General features: G+C 43.6%; 1 protein-coding gene across 1 annotated transcript; it reads left to right on the top strand.

The window, feature by feature from the left end:
* Nucleotides 1-166: 166 nt before the first annotated feature.
* On the top strand, nucleotides 167-19,246 carry MTARC2 (mitochondrial amidoxime reducing component 2). The gene is made up of 7 exons (XM_090048536.1): nucleotides 167-610; nucleotides 2,915-3,088; nucleotides 7,681-7,844; nucleotides 9,390-9,529; nucleotides 13,231-13,292; nucleotides 13,370-13,441; nucleotides 17,752-19,246. The coding sequence occupies exons 1-7, from the start codon at nucleotides 381-383 to the stop codon at nucleotides 17,876-17,878; spliced, it is 969 nt and encodes a 322-aa protein (XP_089904662.1). The 5' UTR covers nucleotides 167-380; the 3' UTR covers nucleotides 17,879-19,246.
* Nucleotides 19,247-24,388: the final 5,142 nt, after the last annotated feature.

Raw genomic sequence — 24,388 nt, 5'->3', positions numbered from 1 at the left:
GATTGTTTATTAGGTCAATATGTAACTATCCCAGACAGGAATGACCCCCGCAGGAAAGGAGACTTCTTTCCCCACCCCACCTCTGCTTACTGGGAGCCAAAGAGTCTGAGGAAAATTTAACCCTAGCGATCCCAGCGGGCAGCCACCACGAGCCGAGGGCCGAGAGAAGCGCTTAGTGGCTCAGCCAGCTCTGCGGATAATGAATAACCTGACGGATTAATTCAACCATCATTGAGGGGGAGGGGGGAGAACAAAGAGGGCCTTCCTCGGCCTCTCTACATCCCCCACCCTTCCCGAGCGAGGCGGAGCTCCTCGCGCGGCCCGGGGCTGGCCGGGGAAGGGCGCACAGGGGACAGCCCCGGGTTGCAGCCGCAACGGCCATGAGCGGAGCCAGCTGGGCGGCCTATGTGGGGGCCTCCGCGGCGCTGGCCCTGGCGCTGGCCGTGTCGGCGGCGCTGGCCTGGCGCTGGGGCGGGCGACGGCGGCGGCTGCAGCGGGTGGGCTCTGTGGGCGCCCTGTTTCTGTACCCGGTGAAGTCGTGCGGGGGGGCGGCCGTGCGCCGCGCCGAGCTGACCGCGCTGGGGCTGCGCAGCGGGGACCTGCGCGACAGGTAGCGCCGGGGGGCGCCCGGCCAGGCCAGGCCACTGGCGCGGGGTTTGCTGCCAGGGGGTCTCGCCGGGTTTGGGAGGGATCCCCTTTCCTGCTTAGATTGGTGCCCCCTCTGCAGCCAGCGGAGGGTGGGGGCCCTGCCACAGGTTCAAACGGGTAGGACACCTCTTGGGCAGAAAATTGGGGGGTTGTGCTATATATCTTCTGGCCGAACATATTCTTTTTTTTATTATTATTATTTTTTACCAATACCCACCTAAGGCAGCGGTTCCCAGCCCATGGTATGGGTACCGCCAGGGGTGCGCAGACAACCTGTCAGTGGTGCAGGTTAACAGATTTCTTAGACTGATTGCTTATGACAACTCTGTGCTGGTGGTCCTTTGGGTTGAACTGAAAAATGCACTGGCAGTACTTCAGGTTGTATCATTTTAAATTGGCTGGGTGCAGTCTGGCAGAGTCTGGGAACCTGGCAGAGTCTGGGAACCGCTGCCTTAAGGCATTACACCGCTGCAGGCAGCGTTCCCTCTAAGCGGCGTGGCATGCATGGCCATGCAGGTCCACTCATGCTGCACTACCGGGCACACCTGCATAGCCACGCACACCACACCACTTAGAGGGAACGCTGGCTGTGGGCTGCAGTAGGGCAGGCTCACCAGTGTGGGCGAGCGGGGGGCTTGGACGAGAATGGTGCTGGGAGGGTTGGTTATATTCCCCCCACAGACCACCCCCTAGCACTAGCCCTGGGTTCAAATGAACGCTGGCTAGAAAGCTGTTCCATTTTTTGTCAAGCACTAATTTGGTCACTGGTTGGCTCTTCTTAGAGTCCTTTTTTAGGGTGTGATGGTCACTTTGCATGTATGGCCAATCTGCATTTAGTGTATGATTCACCAGTGGACTGTGTGATCCTTACTTTGCACGTGTGGCCCTTCTAGCTTTAGTTTGTGATTCACCAGGGAATTGTGTGATAATTACTTTGCATGTGTGGCTGGGCTTACTTTGCCTAGGTGGCTGTCTAAATTTATTGCACAATTCACCAGTGACTTGTGTGATACTTACCTGGCACGTGTGGCCAGTCTAAATTTAGTCCAGAATGAACCAGTGAATTGCATGCTATATATAATGCAGGGGTCAGCACCCCCCCGGCACACGTGCTGAGTATGGCACGCAAGGCCATCTTGTTCTGTACACCACTGCCAGCCCAGGCTCTAAGCAGCTGCTACCAGCCACAGAGCCCAGGCTGTTCCCAGCAGGCAGCTGGGAGGCTGCGAGCCCTGTTGCAAGCAGACTGGGCTCTGGGCTGGCTGTGGTCAGGATTCTTTTCTGAGCTCCAGCATGTCAGCACTCCAGCACCTTCCGAGGTAGACACTGTGGGTCTTTCAGCACTCTGGCCAAAAAATGTTGCCTACCCTGATGTAATGTATAGCAGGGGCCACAGCGACTGTTTCTAGAAGCAGGATGTTGGCTGCCATAGTTTCCCTGCTTTATCTGTGGCAATTTAGAGTGTCATGTCTTGAGTTGTGTCAGGATTGGTTGCTGGGGTGTTTTTTCCTGTGGCTTTTTTTGACCCCTGGCTATTCAAGGGTCAAAAAAAAAAACTGTGAAAAAAAAACAGAGCAATGAACACTCAGCCAGCGCATGCTGCTGAAAAGAAGAGCCAGGCTGCCCGGAGTCACGCTCTGCTGCCAGTCAGGCTCTGTGAGGCAGAATCACCATGGCTGCAGCCCCGAAGGCCCCCAGGTAAGGCTGCTGGGGCCAGCCCAGTGCTGGCCCCAGCCTCCCCTACCCCACCCAGGGCAACTTGTTGCGTGCCAAATGTGGCATGGGCATTACCCAGGGACAAGAAGTGGTGGCACAAGGTGCACCACCACTACTTGTCCTTGGAGAACCAAACGTCCATACGTGTCTGGACCTGCCCAATACACGTATATTGTATTTTAAATGTGTGGATGCTATTGTCTTAGTATGGAATCTGGCAGTAAGTTCCTTAGTAAGAAACCTCTGATAAAATCATTTTGTGCTGTAGATTCTCAGTTCTATCCATTTTCTCTGCTTCTCCAATGAAGCCTTTCCTGAGGGACATCACTGTGTTGAGTAAGGACAAAAGAGTGTTGAGGGACGAATCGGATTCTTCAGGAATCAGGAACCTGAACAGTGCAGGAGAAAATGCATAAGCTCTGTGAAGCAGGGAATCTCTCTCTATATCTGCACCTAGTTCTCTGCACATTGATGATATGGCATAAACACAAGTAATATTTGTGATGTTGAATATATATATATATACTCCTCTCCTTTTCTTAAACTATAGGTTTTGGCTTGTAATTAAAGAGGATGGACATATGGTCACTGGTCGGCAGGAGCCTCGGCTAGTGCTGATTTCTGTAAGCTGTGGCAATGGCTACTTGATGCTCAGTGCACCAGAAATGAAGGAGCTGCGTGTTCCCATTAAACTTTCCAGGAAAAATAAAGTGCATAATTGCAGGTACAAAAGGATAAAATGTACTTATTTTCTACCTATTAAATAAACCCACTTATTGCAGAAGAGAAAATATTAAAGACCATACAGTAGATCTGCCAAATAAGTTACGATCTTCAGAGCCTTAGTAGAAATATCAAAATTACTCACGTCTTTAAGAGACAAGGATTTTTGTGGGCGATGCCTTTTATTAGGCCTGTGCGAAGTTTGGTCCCTGATTCGATTTGGCCTGATTCAGTGGCCGAATCTCTGAATCCAGATTGAATCAGAGGACCCTTTAATCTTTCTAAATGGAATCGGAACCCTCCAAATCAATTTGGAGAGATTCGGAAAGATTGATTTGGACATAGACAGAACTTAAAATGTTTTTTCTACATACCTCAAGGTACCAGGCAGCTCGTCAATGCTGGGATGCTGGGGCGCATGGAGCATCCCATAGGAGCACGGGGGGACTCCCCAGTTTGCTCTGCAGCAGACCCAGAAGTAGACCAGAAGCACTTCTGGTCCAATTCCAGGTCCGCCAGGGAGCACACAGGGAGCCTCCCACACCCCGCAGCTCAGTGACTGGTGCTTCCTGGGTCTGGGGAGCGGGGCACCTGGGGTCCCGCTGTGACCAATTGCCAAGCTGGGGAGGTGCGGGGAGGCCCCTCAGTGTGCTGCGCAGCAGACCCAGAACTTCCGGGTTTGCTGCCGAGCACATGGAGGGTCCCCCCTCCTCCTGTGGGACGCTTCATGTACCTCAGCATTGCAGTGTTCACAAGCCATGCTGGAACCTTGAGGTATGTAAAAAAAACATTTAAAGCTGTGTCTGTGTGCGAATCGCTGATTCTCCAAATCAGCATCAAATCTTCAGGTTCAGCCGAATTGAATCAGGGACAGTGATCTGAATCAACGAATTGAATCACTATCCCTGATTCGGGCCAAATCCGAATCGAATAGCACCTCCTTCACACACTCCTACCTTTTATTGGACTAACTGCATAGTTGGGATAGAGTTAGGCAAGTGTTCAAATGCAACGCATTTTTCTTCAGGTCTGACCTGAAGTGCAGAAGCAAATGCAGGTCTGAGGTGATTTTCAGGTCTGACTCACGAAAAAATGCATTACATTCAGAAGCTGGTCTGTCTCAACTATGTAGTCGATTCACAAAAAAGGTATCATCTACAGAACTCCTTGCTTTGCATATTTCCTGGACTGTCACAGCTACAACATCACTCTGGCACTACCATGTGCCTTTATTTTGTTTGCCTGGGTGGTGCTTCTGAAAATCTTGGTAATGCATATAGCTGCTTCTTGATTTTCAGGAAGGTGTGCATCATCATAGACATGCAACTGGCAAGTTAGCATTAGTGTGACAGAATATTTTACCTTTATAATGAATCCCTTTTGGAAAATGGTGAGTACCTAGGAGAAAAGAGGATGCTTTTTTCACCTTCAAATGTTTTTTGGTAGCTCTAAATGTTATGAATCTACCTAGCCATGTTGATAAATATTTCTTATTTGGCTGGCAAAATAGCTTACCATTTTTTCTAGTGACTAAAGAAAACACCAAGTGTGTAAAGAACTGTGGTTGCTAGTTCTGCATATAAATAAGTTGCTGTGGAAACTACTGTTGACTAATGTAAATCAGCTTTTTTGTTTACATGAGAAATGCAAATTGGCAGTGAGGACACACCATAAAAGTATGGGGAAAATAGTTATTTAAAACAAATGTTAATTTGTATGTATTCAGTCTGATCAAAAGTGTTCTAGCTTAAAAAAAAATTTCTGAAATTTTATTTTTCAAAATTTGATAGAACATTAGAAAAAGATTTAAAAGTAATTAACATCCATAAGTTATAGTTTTAAACAATGAGCGATTATATGTTACCATATATTTTTTATATACCTCTGGACTTTTCAGAAGCAAGTATCTCCCTCATTTTGCAAACACAGAAAATGAGTTGTAGGGACTGATTTGCCAGAGGTCAATTTATGAGCAACTGGTACATCTAGGAAGAGAACTTTGGTCTCCTGACTCCTAATAGATAACATTCCATTATAACTTTGCCACGTGTGAATGGCTTAGACTGAAAATTTCGCTGCCAGGTACCTGCCTAAGGTTGAAGTTTTGTGAATGGGTCAACTATTTCTAATAATGAGATGAGGGATAAATACTTTGTTTTGCACATTGGGCAGAGTGAGCACCACAGCCCTAGAATGCTCCAGGGCTGCAGCCTTCAGTCTGCCCAGCGGGAGTAGTAGGCCAGTCTGGGAGGTGACAGGAGGCACTGCGGCTGCCGGGTGCTCCAGACAGTGCTTGTTCTGCTCAGCTTAGCTCGCTACTTCTGGTCTGGATCCAGTTCACCCAGCCGCTCTGGCCCATGCCAGACAAGTTCCTTGCTGCATGGAGTGTAAGCGGTCAGGGCCAATGTGCGCTACATGTGGCAGGCAGCTCCGTGAGCTGGATGATAGGGCTGTATCTTTCACACCCTTGCCATGTATGAATTTAAGTAGAGATATAGCAGTACAGGATGACCGTGCAGCATGTTTATGGCAAAAATATTCTCCACTGGGGATGTAAAAAATGGCTTTCAGCATGGGGTACAAAATTTTTAACAGCAACTAACTTTGGTTACCATTATTTTGTATGCCTAATTTGGCATACCTTGATTTACAGGGGGTATGTGCTCAGCACTTTCAGAATTTCAGGCTGTTTTGAGGCAAACAAGGTTCTTTTGGTGAATCTGATATCTTTTATTAGACCAATTTAAATAGTTGGAAAAATATATTTTAGCAAGCTTTCGCGTTTAAAAATCCTTCATCAGGCTGAGGAAGTCTCTGCAGTTGGTGTGTGCTCTTCCTGGATGGAATGAAAAGTAAAGCAGCCAGAGGCTGGGCTGGTCTGCATGTAAGATAAGCAGTCAGTGAAGATGTGAATTGAGGAGTCAATGGGTGAGAGGCAGGCTGGGTGAGGGGGAAGAATGTAGCAGTTAAATAGTGGAGGCTATTTTGATGCATTTCAATTGTTTTACCTGAAATAACTTATTAACTTAGAAAAACCTGGCCAGTGGGCTGCTGTACTGCCTTTAAGGCTGGCAAGCCATCTTGTAGTAAGTGTGTGTGTGTGTATATATGTGTATGTACGCATACATATGTACACACATATTTTCTACACAATGACTTGCTAGCCTTAAAAGCTGCATAGGAGTCCTCTGGCCCTGTTTTCATATATATATATACACACACACACAAACAAATACAGCTTTCTCAGGAGCATACATATAGCTAGCAGTCTGAGTAGAAATAAGTTGAATATGAACATGATGGTAGAAAAGGTTGAAATATTCTAAAACTTCTATTTATTTATCCACTCTGCTCAATGCTGTTGTCTGAGAATTTCTTGTGGCTTTAATGAACTTTATCTTCCTTTTAGATCTAAATGACCATTTCAAAGATAACACCATCAATAATGACTGTCATTGAAATGTATTGCCATATGGCTGGAAACATGGTCTGCTATTGTTAGCATTTTCTACCATGTAGAATTAGTTTCCATATTAAATCCTCACCTCTCTATAGAAAGAGTATCTCATTCCATAATGTATGGAGCCAGACATTAGAACTCATTGGGAACTCTGTGAGAGAATTTTCAAATATCCCTTATTTTTTCTTTTTCGCATTTTCATGTTAGGGGAAATGTTAGTCTTCTAGAACAACTCACTTCTGGGGACAGTTTATGTGATGAAGACTTGCATACCTTGAGATCCTTCATAAACTTTAGTATTATTCTTGAACTGGTTAAACCTGGTTTTTAGCTGACTTGACTGAGCATGTAGAATTCAAAGAGGATATAAATATCTTTTTAAAAAGTAAACCATGTTACAGCCTTACTCCACTCACTGTCATGAAACAACAAATTAAATTTTCTGTGTCTTAGATATTATTTGATATCATAAGTTCAGCTGACAAGGTCTTTGGGTGACAATCTCTCAGTTTTGGCTTGAATCTTCTAAAAAATTGAGGCAAAACTCTTCTAATGACAAGGGTTGGGATTAACAAATGTTAACTATAGCTGTTATGTTTGACTTTGTCATTTTCTTGTTTAATTTAATTTAATCTAAATTGGTGTTGTTTTGGATAGAGATTTTTCTCTTCGTATTGTTGGCATTCGTGCAGAATACTTTTTTTCTTTTTATAACCAACAAGAAACAGCACCCATTCGTTACAGTACCTTTTGTGCCAGTTAACTTTGTCTGCATATGAATCTTGTTCAGTCTGTAAGAGGAAAGACAATATATTACTATATTCAGTAATACAAAAGATTTTATAGTATTCTAGTTACCTGACTGCAAGGAAGTAGCATTGCATGTGCTTGATTGTAGGCTCTTGTGGGGTGGGGAAAGGGAGTGGTTTTATAAGTAGGCCTGTAGGGAGTTCTGGTGGATCCCGAGTTAAAATCAAAATTTTCCATCTTATTGTCCCTCAGAAAGCCTGTTTACTACATTTTTTTTCATTTGTATAGTGGGAAGTTTAACTTTTAAGTGTAGAGATGAAAATAAGTATATGAGCATTCTCAGCATTCAGGCCAATTCTCTGATTTCTTTTGTAACCTTTTAGGATCTTTGGATTTGATGTCCAAGGCAGAGACTGTGGAGATGAGGCAGCTGAATGGATCACCTCGTTCTTGACTACACAGCCATATCGACTAGTGCACTTTGAGACCTCCATGATGCCCAGAAATTCAAAAGATATCATGCCTGTTTTCCGACCCACAGATAAGGAAAGCAAAGGATCTATTTTATTTCTGTTTATGCAAAAAGTCCTGTTTTGTATGTGTCTTCCTCTGCCTAAACCTCCCGTCCAGCAATGTGGTAACCACATATTTAGCTTCAAGTATGCAAGTAGTCCCCTTGACATTGCTGGGATTATTTACATGCTTAAATCTTGCTTTAAATCCTTTTAAAGTTATTGTACATCGAGAACTAGAGATTCTGTGAGGAATCAGTACAGCACAGGACTAAGTGGCTCCCTGTGCTTCACTGAATGAGAGGATGAGGTTTGTGAAGGCAAGTTGCTGGCCAGTAGTGTATGCTGAAACCCCCTCCTCTTCATCTCCCTTCCCTGCCCTGTAATGTATACCCCTATCTTTTCTCTTCTTTTGTTTCAAGAAAGTAGGCTAGATTCAGCTCTGTAACAGTGGATTAAAGCTTCTGGGGAAACGATGGCAGCTCTTCTTCACCTATGCAACAGGGAAAGGGCGTGTGAGCAGGGAAACTAGGTGTTGTGCTAAAGCAGGGCTCTCACTGGGCACCCTTCAGTTGTTAGAATCCAGTGTCCTACTATCCTGTCTGCTTCTCCTAGCCTCCACTTAACTTGCTGTCAGCAAAGCTGGCAAGGGAAGTAGTGTAGAGACGGTAGTTCTTTTCTGCCAGGTGGGAGTTCTCAGTAGGGCACAGTGGCCTCTGCTGGGGCAGAAAGATGTTTGCATTTTTGTAGATCGAAGAGAATGGGAAATAACAATTTAATGTTGGTGTTAATTTGAGTAAATATCTTTTCAGGTCCCATGATAGATTGCATCTTCTCTATGGAGAAATACCATTTATGTAGATTGAAATAGGAAAGTAATAATGTGATTTAGTAGTTCCTGATCTCAGTCTTACTAGAACTAAAGAGAATTGCCCATTTTTGATATTTCAAGGTAAGACAAGCAATAATATCCCATAGCAGAGGTTCAGACATGCTGACAGACTTCATGCTGATCAAAGGGGATGGAAAGAAAAGCTAAGCTCTGTAAAGGCCAAAAGAAACTTCTGACTGGCAGAAAGAAAACTGGAAAGGTTTTGAATAATGTTTTTAAATTCTGGATCAATTCACATGAAAGCTCTTTTTAGAATTCATGTATAAAAAGATTAATAAATGGTTAATCAATGTTGTTAATCATTAATTGGCTGTTACAGAGTCTAAAAGGCCAGGGAATTGTAATACCTTCTGCTGATATGCTTAGAAGTATTTGTAATACAATGCCTTGTTGATCTTATAACAGTACCTGACATCTGTTGTTAATCTATTCATCCTTCATAAATTGAAATTTAATATTAAAGTTTGACCAAGTATAGTTTACAATGGTTTACTCTATTGGAAAGGGAGAAATTGCTTTTCAGTTTATTACACTTGAGGAAGCATTTGGCTACAACGGCATAAGACTCCCTGGCCACCAGTTCACGCTTACCTGTTTCTTCACTTTCCTATCCTGCAGACTTTGGCTGTTTGACAAACATGTTCTTATGGCAGCTTAAGGATTTGTTTGTTTTCCTGTGTATAATAGGTTGCCTATCCTGACTGCAGCCCAGTTATGATCATCTCAGAAGCTTCACTGGAAGATCTAAATACAAGGCTGGAGAAAAAAGTTACAATCCAGAACTTCAGACCCAATATTCTTGTTACAGGTTGTAGTGCCTTTGAGGAGGTAAATACTATGCAGTAATCAAATTGCCATATGTTCACAGACAGGATGGATCTGCATTTTATAGACTTAACTAAATTAAACATATTTACAGTATATGCTTTTGTGAGCTGGAGTTCACTTCATCAAGGATGTGCGCAGAGGCTTCTCCCAGTACTGGGTTAGATCATTCCTGAAATTCCCAACATTCTCCTACTGGGATTGAGCCTTTGTATTCAAAAAGGGATTACAGTAGGTAGTATTTTAGACTAATAAGGAAAGACTGGCTATTTCCATTAAAAACAGAAGTTCCACAAAAATGGTGGCTTAAAATAAGAACCTAGAGTGTATACAAAGTTAACTGTCAAATATAAAATTAGAACAACTACACATGGGCAGAAGGGTTGTGGGTTTGTTTGGTGGTTTGTTTGTTGTTTTGCTTTGTTTTTTTTGCGGGGGATCGGTATTCTTACAGTACAATAAAGCTGGGTCCTTCCTTCCAACTTTACTCCCTGCTGTGATGCCAGATGGACTCGAGGGGAATGCCTTCAGACCTCAGGCTGGGGAGGACGGGGTTAGAGAGCTTCTGGAGGGGCTGGACGTGTTCAACTCAGCGGGTCCAGATGCTCTCCACCCCAGGGTGTTGAGGGAGCTAGCTGGGGTTATTGCAGAGCCCTTGGCACGGCTTTATGAGCGCTCATGGTGCTCGGGCCAGGTGCCGGATGACTGGAAGATAGCTAACGTGGTCCCCATTTTCAAAAAAGGGAAGAGAGCGGACTGGGGCAACTATAGGCCCGTCAGTCTTACCTCAGTCCTAGGGAAACTCTTTGAGAAGATCCTCAAGGAGCACATCTGTGATGGGCTGGCTTCAGGGATGATGCTCAAGGGCAACCAGCACAGTTTCATTAGGGGCAGATTATGTCAGACCAACCTGATTGACTTTTATGATCAGGTCACAAAGGCAATAGATGCAGGTGTCACTGTGGACGTAGTCTTTCTGGAATTCAGCAAGGCCTTTGATACCGTTTCCCACCCCATCCTCATTAAAAAACTAGGCGACTGTGGCATTGATGCCTACACAGTCAGATGGATTGCATATTGGCTCAACGATCATACTCAGAGGGTCGTGGTGGACGGGTCATATTTGACCTGGGGGGAAGTGGGCAGCGGAGTCCCCCAGGGCTCGGTCCTGGGGCCTGCGCTGTTCAATTTTTTCATCAGCGATTTGGACGACGGGGTGAAAAGCAGCCTGTTTAAATTCGCTGATGATACCAAAATTTGGGGTGAGGTGAGCACGCTAGTAGGGAGGGAAAGATTGCAGCAAGACCTGGATAGGTTACAGGAATGGGCTAACATAAACAGGATGCGTTTCAATACTGACAAGTGGAGGGTGCTGCACTAAGGCAGTAGAAACCAGCAGCACACTTACAGAATGGAAAACTCCCTTCTTGAGAGCACGGAGGCAGAAAGGGATCTTGGGGTCATTATTGACTCCAAGATGAACATGGGCCGACAATGCGAGGTCACGGTTGGCAGGGCTAACCGGACCTTGTCGTGCATTCACAGGTGCATCTCAAGTAGAGCCAGGGAGGTGATCCTCCCCCTCTATGCAACGCTGGTCAGGCCACAGCTGGAGTACTGCGTCCAGTTCTGTGCGCCCCATTTCAGGAGGGATATAGACAACATTGAAAGGGTCCAGAGGAAGGCCACCCGCATGATCTGGGGACTACAGGGCAGACCCTACATTGAAAGACTGCGGGACCTAGACCTGTTCAGCCTTCACAAGAGAAGGCTGAGGGGGGACCTGGTGACTGTCTATAAACTCACTGGGGGGACCAGAAGGGTTTGGGGGAGACACTGTTTCCCTTATCGCCTCCTGGCATGACAAGGAATAATGGACACAAATTATTGGAGAGTAGGTTTAGATTGGACATCTGCAAGAACTACTTCATAGTTAGGGCGGCTAGGATCTGGAACCAACTTTCTAGGGAAGTGGTGCTGGCTCCTACCCTGGGGATCTTTAAGAAGAGGCTTGATGCCTACCTGGCTGGAGTCATTTGAGCCCAGTTTTTCTCCTGCCCAGGCGGGGGGTCGGACTTGAAGATCTACAAGGTCCCTTCCCATCATACTTCTATGATTCTATGACTCCAGTGATGTACTTTGCTGTATATAGAGCTGGTTAAAGGATGCAGAAAGCATGCTTGTTAACATTTGTTTGAATTTGTTTCCCTGAAGATGTCATGGATTTAATGTTGTTATTCTCAAATATTTACCAAATAGTTTGTGCAACAGACTATTTCAAGGGGCTGAATTGATTTATAGTTTAAAAAATGGCTACAGTTGTCAGTTAATTTATTCACAATGAATAATTCACCCAGGTCTAACTATATTCAAAATGAATTTGTGCTACCAGAAAAGAACATTTAAACACCCAGAAGTATTATTAAGGGACCTTACATTTTGGAATTTTTTGTCTTGGAATGAATTTAATATTTTTGTATTTAATGTAGAGTAGTAAAAATAAGGCCCAAATTTAGCAACCCCTTACACATGCACTGAACTTTACCATTGTGTATGGCTGACACTATTATGGATAAGTATACAGGACTGAGGCCCAATACTATTTTATATGTGCAAATCAGGGACTAGTTATGACTATTCTGAGAACAATAAGCAAAAATATGATCTTAGGGTGTTATCAACCTTAGTTTTTCATGAACTTACTTTTGTTTGATATTATCTTAAATATATTTCTGTAGAAATTGACTTTCTGTAACACTAGTAAGCTTTATATGACCAATCTGTTACCTTTTAGTGAAGCAATTTAGTAATTCATCCAAGACCTTTGGCATGTGTTCCACATAATGGTGCAATGGGATCTATTCCCCAATCTCAGCATTCACACCTCTTGCCATGCCACACGTGCCTGGCAGGATGCATAATTTGGGATCATGGATCAGATCTTGATCATGCCATTATTACTTGCCAGTTCAGGGGAGCCCAGGATCATAATTCCAGGCAGTAGAAAACTAGATGCCTGGTGAACCATTGTGGTCCCAGGGTTGGGACTGCCAGTCAGGTGATTGTTGGTCTCAGCCTTGGGACCACACCAAAGCTGGTTCAAGACTCCAGTGAAGTCCTGGGTTTGGAACCAACAATCAGCTGATTGTTGATCCCAACCTCAGGACTGCACTGTGGTCCAGAGGCCCACCATGCAACTGGCATCAGGCTGCATGGCAGGGACCTTGCCCCACAATCATTTTAAAGTGCAATGGAAATCAACCACAAAATTATTACACAGTTTTTGGAATAGTTTTGAGGCTTATTTCTCATATTATCATGCCATTACTTGCATGAACGTTTAGCTGAGTTACTATTTAAGACTTGATTAACTGGGTAATCATGCCTGAAGTGTAACCTCTTCTAGGGATCCGACTGACCTGCTAACTGATGCAAATCTGCTTTAATTGTTTTGTCTTAATAGATAGCAGATCAATATGTTATATGATAGAATTGCTCTGTGGCGGATAAATGCATTGATAACGTATTTTAATTAAAAAATAATAGCCTATTTGTGACACTATTATTTAGGGAGTATAAGAAAATATGATGCTGTAAAATAATGCTTATTTTTATAGTAATAACTATGCTTAGAATCAAGTCCTGGAAAATGGTTAAGTGCCAGTGTGTCTAGTACATATTGAATCAATGTTTGTTTCCCTTAGGATTCCTGGGATGAAATTTGCATTGGTAGTGTGGACATGAAAGGGACGATGGGTTGCCCCAGGTAAATGTGGAGGAAGATACTGGAAGAAAAAAATGTTAAAAAAAACTTCTGTGGTCTAACATTATGTGTCTCTTCAGGTGTCTTTTAACAACTATTGATCCAGAAACTGGGATCATGGACAGAAAAGAACCACTGGAAACACTGAAAAGGTAGTAAAAATATGTTAGTGCTTCTCATCTTTTGCTTGTGTTAGCAAGGCAGATATGGATGATTGCCAGTAAGCCAGTAACATATAAAAAAATAAGTTTTGAAATGCATGCTGTATGCCATTGTGCACTCCTAAAGGTGTCTACATTTGGCTCAGTCCTATCTTGTCCTGCACAGGCGCATTGTATTGAAAAGAGGACTCGATGCAGAGACATAACTGGGCAGTTCCACATGTGGGGCAGCTACAATACATGGGGCAGAGCAGGCAGTATGGCCAGTTGCTGCTGGAGCAGCAGCAACCACACCTGCTTTCATGCTCCCACACATAGGCAGTACTTGTAGCTGATGCCTTTGTCACCTTCCACTCAGTTATACTACTTCCTGGTTCTGTCTTCCCCCTTTTCCACATTTTCTCTCCCCTTCCTCAACCCAAGAGTATGAATAATATGGGTCAGACTGGTAGCATCACCTATTATTAAGATTGTCAAACATTTCCTGTTGTAAAATCCCATTTTAAGTTGCTTATAGCTTTGCTAAATTTGAATAGTATGGGCTGAATTTTTCAATGCTGAGTATGTCTCAGAGTGGGGGAGGAAAAAACTGGGCCATGGAGGGTAATGCTGGGGGAGAGAAAAAGTGGAGCTGGGAGTTGCAGAGTGGCAGTACTTGGGATAAGAGTAGGTGGCCAAGGAGACTGAGACTGGAAGCCTTCTTAAAGAAGATGAAGTAAACAAAACTTTCCAAACTTAAATGCTCCAACAGCAATCCGCAGCAATATCATCAACCTGTCCAATAAAACTCTTAGCCCTGCTGAACGTCTGCACTGCCTTGTGGTCATTCCTTCTTCCCTGCTACACAATTCAAGAAGGTATAGCTGTATGGGGATCTCAAGGCTTTTTCTACTGCCTTTAAAGGAATAATTCTATGACCCAGAGCTACACAATGATCAAGCTATCACAGACTTGACCTTTGTGCAGCACAAGATGAAGGACGTCTCCACCTGAGGGTTCTAGGCTCACTCTGTCCCGTACATAAATTGTTTCCATGTTTGTGCCCACCCTGAAGTTGTAACATATAAGCTGGTTGTTATTATGGACAAAACAGCATACACACAGGAAACTGAAAGAGAACATTCCAACCCTGAGTTTTACAGAACAATACCAGAGGGAACTATGCAAGCTCTTCAAGGTACTACCTCCAGAAACACAGAAAAGGATATTTTTTCCTGGGCTTTCAGGAACCCAGACCAGGCACCTTTTTACTTGTTATTCAAGATCCACCAATGTGACAACCCGAGATGGCCCATTGTCTCTGGCGTTGGAACCATTATAGAGGGAGTTTCTGGCTCCATTTACTCTATCCTACTCCCATGTGCCTCTGGAGCTGCCAGCAAACTTCTTAAATAAACTAGGCTGCATTGACAAGCATGCAGCAGGCACCATAATAGCTACCATGATGTCACATCTCTGTACACCAGCATCCCCCTGTGAGAATGGATTACAAGCCTTAAAAAGCATTAATCCACACAATGGCACTGCTTTTGTTTCCATTTCACTGTCCCATTTTTTCCTTGCACACAGCTATTTCAGACTTGGAGACTCCAAGTACCTACAAGCGAACAACCCTGCCATAAGCACGTGCATGGCCCCCCTAGTATGCCAATGTATTTAGGACAAACCTTGAAATCTGTTTCCTCCTTGGGTGCCCTCTCATGCCTAGTATCCCTAAGGTACATCGATGACATCTTTATCATGTCATGGAAAGGAATCTAGATACATTTCACCAGGGTTTTAACAACTTCCACCTATCTATCAAACTTACTTTTGACTACTCAACCCAGAATCTTCATTTCTTGGATGCCACTATGAAACTTTACAGTAGTCACATCGCCACCACATTGTATCAGAAATTAACTGACTGATACAGCTACATCCATGCCGCTTGCTTTCATCCTAAGCACACCACTAGATTCATCATCTACATAGCAAAGTTCTACATTTCAACTGTATCTGCTCTGATCTCCTCAGCTGGGATGCACACCATAAGGAGCTGGAGCAGGGATTCTTATACTTACAATGCAATCCCAAAGCTATAGCCACTCAAATCAATACAGCCAGACTCAGACCCCACTTCAACCAGCTACAATAGCAACCCTGTAACAAAGACAACAGAATCCTTGTTGTCACCTACAGTCCCCAGCTTGAACACCTTGGACACATCATTAACGACCTTAAACCCCTCCCTCTTGGAAAGAAATAACTATCTCAAGGTAGCCTTGGGGTGCAAGTCTGTCCTGGCTTACAGGTAGTGCCCCAATCAGCATCATTCCAGCAACAGACTACTTAACTCCTATTCTCACCATGGCACCAGGCCTTGCAATGTACCCACATGCCAGCAGTGCCTGCTCATCAACACAGACCAAGAAGTCAGTCACACAAAAGTCCATGGCAGAACACTTCAGTCTCTCTGGATGTTCCATCACTGACATCAGCTGTTCTTAAACAACACAACTTTAAAAGCCAACTTGAAGGTAAAATTGCGGAACACGAAATCATCCGCAGACTGCACTGTGTTACGTGTGGTTTAGAATAAACCGAGACCATGGATTCTTATTTCATTACCTAGGCTACCTGTGTAAGTCCTCCCCTTTGATTTCTTCAACTTACTTTTGCTTCTCAGCAGTACCTCCTCGTTTCCTTTCCCTTTTCCTGCCATTTAAATTTAAATTACTTTATTGCTTTCTGTTTGCTCCTTTCCTCTTCCGCTCTGAAAGTCCATTCATAGCATTCAGGGAAGAGGGCTGCAGCCTATGAATGCTTATGCCTCTCTGAACAAGTGCCACCCTGCCCTAGTTTCTACCCAGAAATGAGAAATATATCACTAGTAATTCAGTGGCAGGGGTAAAATCCAGTCTGCTAAGCTAATATTCAACCACCTTAACAATGAGACTATCATCACTTCCCCTGCAAATTTCCTGTTTTATTCACTATCCACTTTCCAACTTCTGTCCACAGAGTAGATCCCTAGAATGTACTGGATGAGACTGAGTCCTTTTTGAGATATATATGTAAATATATACATATATGTATTTGTATAATACATATAGACAAAGGGCAGAAGTAAGGTTTTGCAATCTACCTGTATATGGCGTGTGCTTAGATGCTTAAGGGTTTTTCATGCATAATGCATATACATTGCATATGTGTCTGAATATAATCAACCAATGTTCTTTGGGTAAATCTGATATCTTTTACTAGATTGTTTATTAGACTACCTCAAATAGTTGGAAAAATTCTTAGCAAGCTTTCAGGTATAAATACCTTTCCTGTTGTATGCAAGCTTTTCCATTCCATTAATTGTTTCATTAACAGCAGGTTAGCTCTTGTCTATGGAGGTGACCAAAATGGGAGATCAAGTGTTCTGTAAATGTGGCCCTATAAAATAATGCTTTCTTGATGTAAATTGGTATACCATCAGGCCTCAGTCTTGTAATTGCCTATGTGTATGTCTAAAGTTACTGCCACAAATAATTTACTTCATAATAGTTCAGTTAAGCATATGTGCAGAATGTGTATTGGATTTGGTCCTTAGTAACCTTCTTTCCTATGTCAGTGTGCTGGACAGAGGATTTAAATGTTGGATCTGTCTGTAAAACTAAATAAGCTTCCTCCATCCATTCAGATGCACTGAAAGTGTATTGGTACTTGAACAGATCTTGCAAATAGTTATGTAAGAGAGATACTTTAGGCACACCAGGAATCTCACTGAACTCACTCACTTCAGTATTCACCCTACATTGTATTGTAATTCACATAACTTTTTAGTCAGTGGTCTACTGTTTCCAGATGCTGTACTTTAATATTAAAAAAAAAATCTTAAACCAAAATTTTTACTCTTTGTAATCCTTTGAAATTATGGGCCTCAAATGTTTCTATACCTTTTATTTTCTTCCACTGCCCTTATTATAGGGTTGTTTGTGTGTAATGGTTAGACTATTTTCATACTATGTTTTTCTTTGGAGTTTGACTCTACATGAGTATTCTGGTAAATGGTAAAACGTGCTGGGAGTTGAGATTAGACAGTATAAGAAATGGTGATTTACTAACTTAGAATAAAGGATGCTAGTAAAGCTGTGTCAAAACAAGAACATTAAACATTGTATAGGGTACTTCTGAAGGAACCTTATTTCATAATTTGAAACATACACAAAATCTGAATACCTATATATGTTTAACTGCTGTATTTCAAACTTCACTTCTTGAAACCATGCTTTAATTTATCACAGCTGATAACATTCTTCTTCTCTCTGCAGTTACCGTCTGTGTGATCCATCTGAACAATACTTATACAAATCCAGTCCTCTCTTTGGCTGGTATTTTGGTGTTGATAAGACTGGAACAATTCAAGTTGGAGACCCTGTCTACAAAATAATAAAATGATAGAAAATGCATTTTGAGTAGAAGATACTTTCTTTGCTCTTACTGGTGAATAATCTTTCTCGAAGCACAGTACCTGAAATAAATTTTCTTTGTAATTTCTTGAGATACAAGGTTCTGTACGTTGCATTCCTTGGGACTCTCTAAGGTCCATTATCTTTAATTGGATCATGTAGGGTGCAAGTTCCTTGAAAATGTGTTGTCTGCCAAAGTGCTTTTTGCACCCAAATCTTTATTTTTTTTCCCTTTAGACTATAAAGGATGAAGGCCCAGATCCAAAAAAAGACTTGAGCTACATAAAACTAACTTTATGTTGTCTGGTCCCCATAGAAATACCTACAACTCTTATTTAGGCCTCCTGGTGTAATATGTGGAGATAGGAGATCTCTCATTGATCTGAGTCAGTGTCAAACACTTTTATAATTTTATATACATTCTAATCTGTAGAATCATGAGGTAGAAGGACAAGTTGGAGGATGATAGCTGTATGCTTCCTTCTGGGGTAGCATACATTTTTAATTTACACATGAATTCCAATATCTTGAAAATGAAACAAAACAGCTTTTGAAATAGTTTGACCTCTTGCTACTTTATTACAGGTTGGTAGAGAGTGGAAGAAATTTGAAGTAGCCAAGGAATGAGTCAACAAAGCATGAAGTAGGTAGACTGCTTTGAAGTTTCAGTTCTTTACTTTTTTGTGTGGATATTAAATTGAGATTTTTTTTTTACGTTCCTAGTTGATGCCATAATAAACTGATAAATCAGGCTCTTATAACTGATTAATTTAACCATTTATCAGACTTGAAGGGGAGGAGTGTGTCCAGAATAATACTAACATTAGTTTATCCTCAGCAATATCACTGACAATAATGCATACAGGTCCCAGTATCAGCCACTGTAGAAATGTAACTTTGTTACTGGATTGTTATGTTCATTGCAGTGACTGGTGGCTGGGAGTGGAATAACAAGCAAGTGTTGTTTTGGGCTTTTATTTGGTTTGTTTTTTATATATAGATGCATCAAAATAATCCAGTTGGTTGAAGAAATTATAGTATGTATCACAGGACCTTAAAATATTCAAGGCTGAGAACTTTTGCAGTATTCAATGTTGTTGAGCAAAGACAATGTACTGACAGGTAAAATAAATTAGTTAAGTTTGTCAAGGGAAGTTGTTCTTTCCTGTGTCAGAAAGTGGAATAAAGAGAGCTGTATAATTGCTCCTTGCCATAGGTGAATGTTTAAATTATCCTAGCATGACACATATTATAAGTAATGCTGTGTTAGTCATGTTATATTTAACTATGTTACTGTTATTGACTGTAATCATTTTGGAAGTCTGTGATGTTTGCAAATAAAAATGTTACATCCATACTCTTGTTTTTGAAAGAAATGTCAGGAAGTTCAGTTCTGATTTATATTCTGTAAAGAAAGCATTTTGGGTTGATTTTAGCTTAATCCTAAAAAGCTCATGTTTTTGAGTCTAAAAAGCTGAATGAAATATAAATGCATTAAATTTACAGTATTTAAATGTGGCCTTTCTGGAAGCTGAGGGCATTTAAATATTTTAACAGAAATGTCTTTGTTTAACTGATGGAAAAATTAGTTATCTGATTTGAACTAAAGTAGCTCAGGGAACTTCACTGAATAAATGGGCTAATCAGACAGCATTAAATGATTTTCTAAAAGTATTAATTTCAAACTGTAAAACACATTTTAACTTTGGAAATAAATACAAATCAAAACTATAAAGTGCTGTGGAGTCCTAACCACTTAAGAAAATGTACAATTTTAGTTGCTTGTTCTTTTGGCGTTTAACCATTGCTCTGCCTACCTTGTGTCTGATGTTGTAGGCAAGACTTGTTGCACAGTGAAAGGCTTTGTGGAAGAAGCAGCTGTGTAATAACCCATATCAAGTCTCCTGCATCTTTGATGCAAGAAGCTTCAGTACAGAAGATCCTTTGGATTTTTGATCTGGAGAAAAAAAATCCTGGATTGTGTGGCAAACTTGAGATGTGTGGATAGCAAAGCAATGGAACATATTATAGCCAAGGTATTGTCCACCTTATCTAGAGCAATAGAGATGAGAACAAAAACTTGAGGACTCGGTGTGGCAGACGAGAACCTTGCCCTTGCTGTGGTTCCTTTGCTGCTGGGCTCGTACCACAAAAAAAATGGAGCGCTGGATTTGATGCCTCTTTCATTAATGTAAGTCAGCTCCATGCTTCCCTCTCCTCAGCAAATAGGGGAGGTATTGAAGGTATGACTGATGGCAAGGATAGGGCTGGAATTCAGCTGCATAAAAGCACTGAGAGATGTAAGTAGCCAAAGCAGAATGGGAAACTCTTTAAGGCTGTGTCTATAATCATGAAGTTACTGTCAACAGCAGCCCCTTCAAGCATCATACTTTGGTTCAAATGGTCTGCCCTTAAACCTGAAGCAGTGTCTATAACACAATGGGTGGGTATCAGTGCCAGTTAGCCTGCCCTTAAACTAATTAATCTACCTGTAGGGCCATGACTACATTGCTTCCAGTTTAGAGGAAACAGGAATTTTTTGGGTGATATGTTTTATTGGACCAACGTTACAGTTGGAAGAAATACAGTTGGTCCAATAAAAGATATTCCTAAAATTCTACCTTGTCTCTCATATTTCCTTGAGCATCATGCCTACGACACTTCAGTTTAGGAGGCAGTCTGCCCAAGCACTGCAGGGTGCTTGAGGGTGCTGGTGCAAGATCAGGCATCTTGAGAGGTAACCTAAGATTCCCTCAGCAGTATAAAGAATGTGGTTGCTTAACAGGATTAATTCTTCACTGCTGGGTTAATTAATTATAGTTCTCCCTGCTCTCAGTTACTAAACACCACTTTCAAGCAGGTTATGCAACTTTTTTACCTCTGACATTTGTCACAGTACATTTTCCTTTAGCAGAAGGGACATGATATCTGCTTAGTTTTAACAGTCAAGTTCCCAGGGGAGACTGGGTGGATAAAGGGTCTCATGTGCTCTCTTTGAGTGTGCCAGCCCATAACTAACTAACTAGTTAAAGCATTTTTTCTCTCAAAGAGGAGAGATTCTTCTTAAAAATAGAGCATAGAAAATGCCTGCAATTTGTCAGGGCCTGCATGCTTGTTCTCCCCGTGAGGGTGGGGGTTGGGTCGCAGAGAATGAGTGAGCACTTAGGAGAGCGAGATGGGGTGTGTGTTGGGGGGCAGCTGCCCACAGACTGGGTGTTTTTACATGTGCTCCCTGGGGGAGGGAAGGGCGCTTTAATTAAAGCAGCTCTGAGAGCCGCTAGAGTTAAAGTACTGCAGCATTTCATGTATCAGTGTCCCCACACTTCAAAATGGTGGTGGGAGTGCTTTAACTATAGCTCTTAGTAAGAGCCCCACCACCATTTTGAAGTGCAGGGATGCTGATACACAAGACACAGAGGCTGGCTGGAGTGCGGTAATAAGCACGCTCCAGAAGACTTGATTAATTGAGTCTGCTCCAACACACTGTAGTTACAACATGTAGAAGCAGCCTCCCCTCATGTTTACAGGTACCCCACATGCGGTTGAGGTTGTGGACTTTGATGTGGGACAGTTGTTGTGAACAGGGAGGCACGGCAGCCCTTTCCTGGAGCCTGGGACTGCTGATCTGCTTCAACCCAATGGGGCTGTGTGGCTGGGAGATTTCATAGATTTCATAGACATTAGGGCTGGAAGGAACCTCGGGAGATCATCGAGTCCAGCCCCCTGCCCAAAGGGCAGGAAGTCAGCTGGGGTCATAGGATCCCAGCAAGATAAGCATCCAATTTACTCTTGAAGGTGTTCAGCGTAGGTGCTTGAACCACCTCCGCTGGCAGACTGTTCCAGACCTTGGGGGCTCGGACAGTAAAGAAATTCTTCCTTATGTCCAGCCTGAAACGGTCTTGCAGTAGTTTGTGACCGTTCGACCTCGTCATCCCTTGGGGCGCTCTGGTGAACAAACGTTCCTCCAGATCTTGGTGGTCACCCTTGATAAACTTATAGGTGGCCATCAGATCACCCCGAGCCTATGTTTTTCCAGGCTAAAGAGTCCCATGGCTCTCAGCCTGTCATCGTAAGTTCTGTTTTCCTGACCTCTGATCATGCACGTGGCTCTCCTCTGGACTGTCTCAAGCTTCTCCACATCCTTTTTGAATTGTGGAGCCCAAAACTGGACGCAGTACTCCAGCTGCGGCCTCACCAAGGCCGAGTACAAGGGGAGAATGATGTCCCGGGATTTGCTCGAGAAGCATCTATGGATGCACGCCAGCATTTTGGTCGCTTTACTAGCTGCAGCATCGCATTGCAGGCTCATGTTCATCTTGTGGTCAATGATGACCCCCAAGTCTTTTTCTTCTGTAGTGCTAACCAACGTAGCACTGCCGAGCCTATAAGGATGCTGCAGGTTTTTCCTCCCAAGGTGGAGAACCTTGCATTTATCGGTGTTAAACACCATGAGGTTCTCGTCTGCCCATTTGCTGAGCTTGTCCAGGTCAGCCTGGATCACCCGCCTATCTTCTGGCATGGGCTGCTGTGGCCTGGGATGGTGCCTGGAGTCACTTCTACTGTGGGGTTGCTGTGCTGCTTGAGGTTTGCACCTTGACCCTGAAGCCTCTTTCTCACTTTTAAGACAAGATGAGTGGGTCCTGTGCCCAGTGAGGCAACGAGGGGAGTCAGCCTAATCAATCAGGTAAGAGTGTCAGTCCAATCAATCAAGTAAGAGTGTGTCCTTACCCTTACCTCCCTCAGCTCTTTCCATTCTTTCTTTAACAGATTAAAGCAGTTAAATTGGAGAGGGCAGGTAGCAATTATTTGGGCCTGAGGGCTACTTAGAGAGTTTTGGTGAGCTGCCATGGGCTGGGTCAGCATCCCCCCCCCCACCAAAAAGCTCACCAAAACTCCTTAAGTAGCTCTGGTCTGTGGATGACTGGGATGGTGTCTGGGCTGAGCTTGTGGAATCATGATAGCATGGGACTGGGACCCAGGGCAGAACCACGATCCACTCCTCGCACAGGCACTCCCCAACAGGCAGCAGTTTCATGGGCAGAGGTGTGTGGGGTACAGATTGCAGATCTGCCCTCAGCCCCAGCCCTACACTTTCACTATTTCATGAGCCTGCCTTCTCCCAGACACTACTCTTTGCCTGCCAGAATGCGTCCTGCCTGTGGGGGTCCAGCTGCCAGTGATGATTGCAGGGCAGATGTGCCAGGGTGCTGGGCAGCAGGACCAGGTTTGGCTGCAGTGGCAGCCAGAAGTAGCTGCCACCACTGGGGCTGCTGGGAAGTGAGTCCAGCCACTGTGCCACTCCAGTCTTGCTGCATACCCAGAGGCAGCAGGATCAAGGGACCTGCCACAGGCCAGACAAAATCCTTTGGCAGGCCAGATTTTCTACATATATGTTCTATAAGCTGTGTAGCCCCTAAATGCAAGAGCCCCCTCCACACCCTACAGCTGCCCCATTAGGGCCATAAATGTACCATAGTCAAAGAAATACCATATTTTCTCACACATAACCTAAATCTTTTCCCCCAAAACCAGCTGGGGAAAATTGGGATGCATATTATATGCAAATGTGACAGGCTAGCTGGTAGTGATTTAGTGCAGGGGTTTTGAAAGGGTAAAAGATGATTGGAGGACTTGGGATTCCCTTTCCTCACCAATCAGGCCCCAGAGACTCACCCTCCATGTCCCCTGATTGGCCCCTTGGGTCACCTGGAGGGGGAATAAAAGGGGCAGCGCAGCTGACTCGGGAGACCAGCGAGGGACCACAAGGAAGGAACTTCAAAGAGCTGGCAAGAGCTGGGCCAGCGGGGCAGGAGCAGTTGCAAAAGCACCTGAAGAAATGGGACCTGCAGGCAGCAGCTGGACCCTCAGCAGTGTGGCGTGCGGCCAGCAGGAGAGGTTCTCCACTGGGCTTCAGGATCCTCTATGAGAGGCTGCGGCCAGCAGGAGAGGCTCCCCAGCTCCAACAAGGATCTGAGCAGCAACCTGAGAGGTTCCCAGCCCTGCTTCCAGCTCCTCCAATAAGGGAGGGCAGGCAGCTCGATGTGAGGCTGGGGCTTTGGGAAGGTCAAGACCCCTTGCAGCATAGCATAGTACCAGTACTGGTGGCTGTGTGGTAGCGTTTCTGCCCACCATGTGGGAGGTCCCAATTGGGGTGGGTGAAATCACAAGGCAAAACTCTTGTTGTGGTGGAAAGGGGTCGTTGTGTTTTCCCTCTTCCCCCCACTCCCCTCCAGGTACCTAGGCCCTATATTTCTTGTTGTTAGACATTTTGTATTTTGTGCCTTTTATATTTCACCAACCAGTATTGTTTGTTCTGTTGTTTGTGTTCTATATTTTGTTAACCCTGTCTTTTGTCAACTGGATGAATATGTCTATGATTGTAAGTGTCTTAACTTTTATTGAATCTTGCCTCAGGGCGTTGTAGTGTCGCCTATACCCCCTGGTTTATACCTGTTACATCCCCACTACTGTTCTCTTGTTAAAGAGTATATGGTTAAGT

The sequence above is a fragment of the Crocodylus siamensis genome, chromosome 1 (assembly GCF_052110815.1).
Source record: "Crocodylus siamensis isolate JL-2025a chromosome 1, ASM5211081v1, whole genome shotgun sequence".
In the NCBI taxonomy this organism is placed as follows: Eukaryota; Metazoa; Chordata; order Crocodylia; family Crocodylidae; genus Crocodylus; species Crocodylus siamensis.
This window is presented reverse-complemented; position numbering and strand designations above follow the sequence as displayed.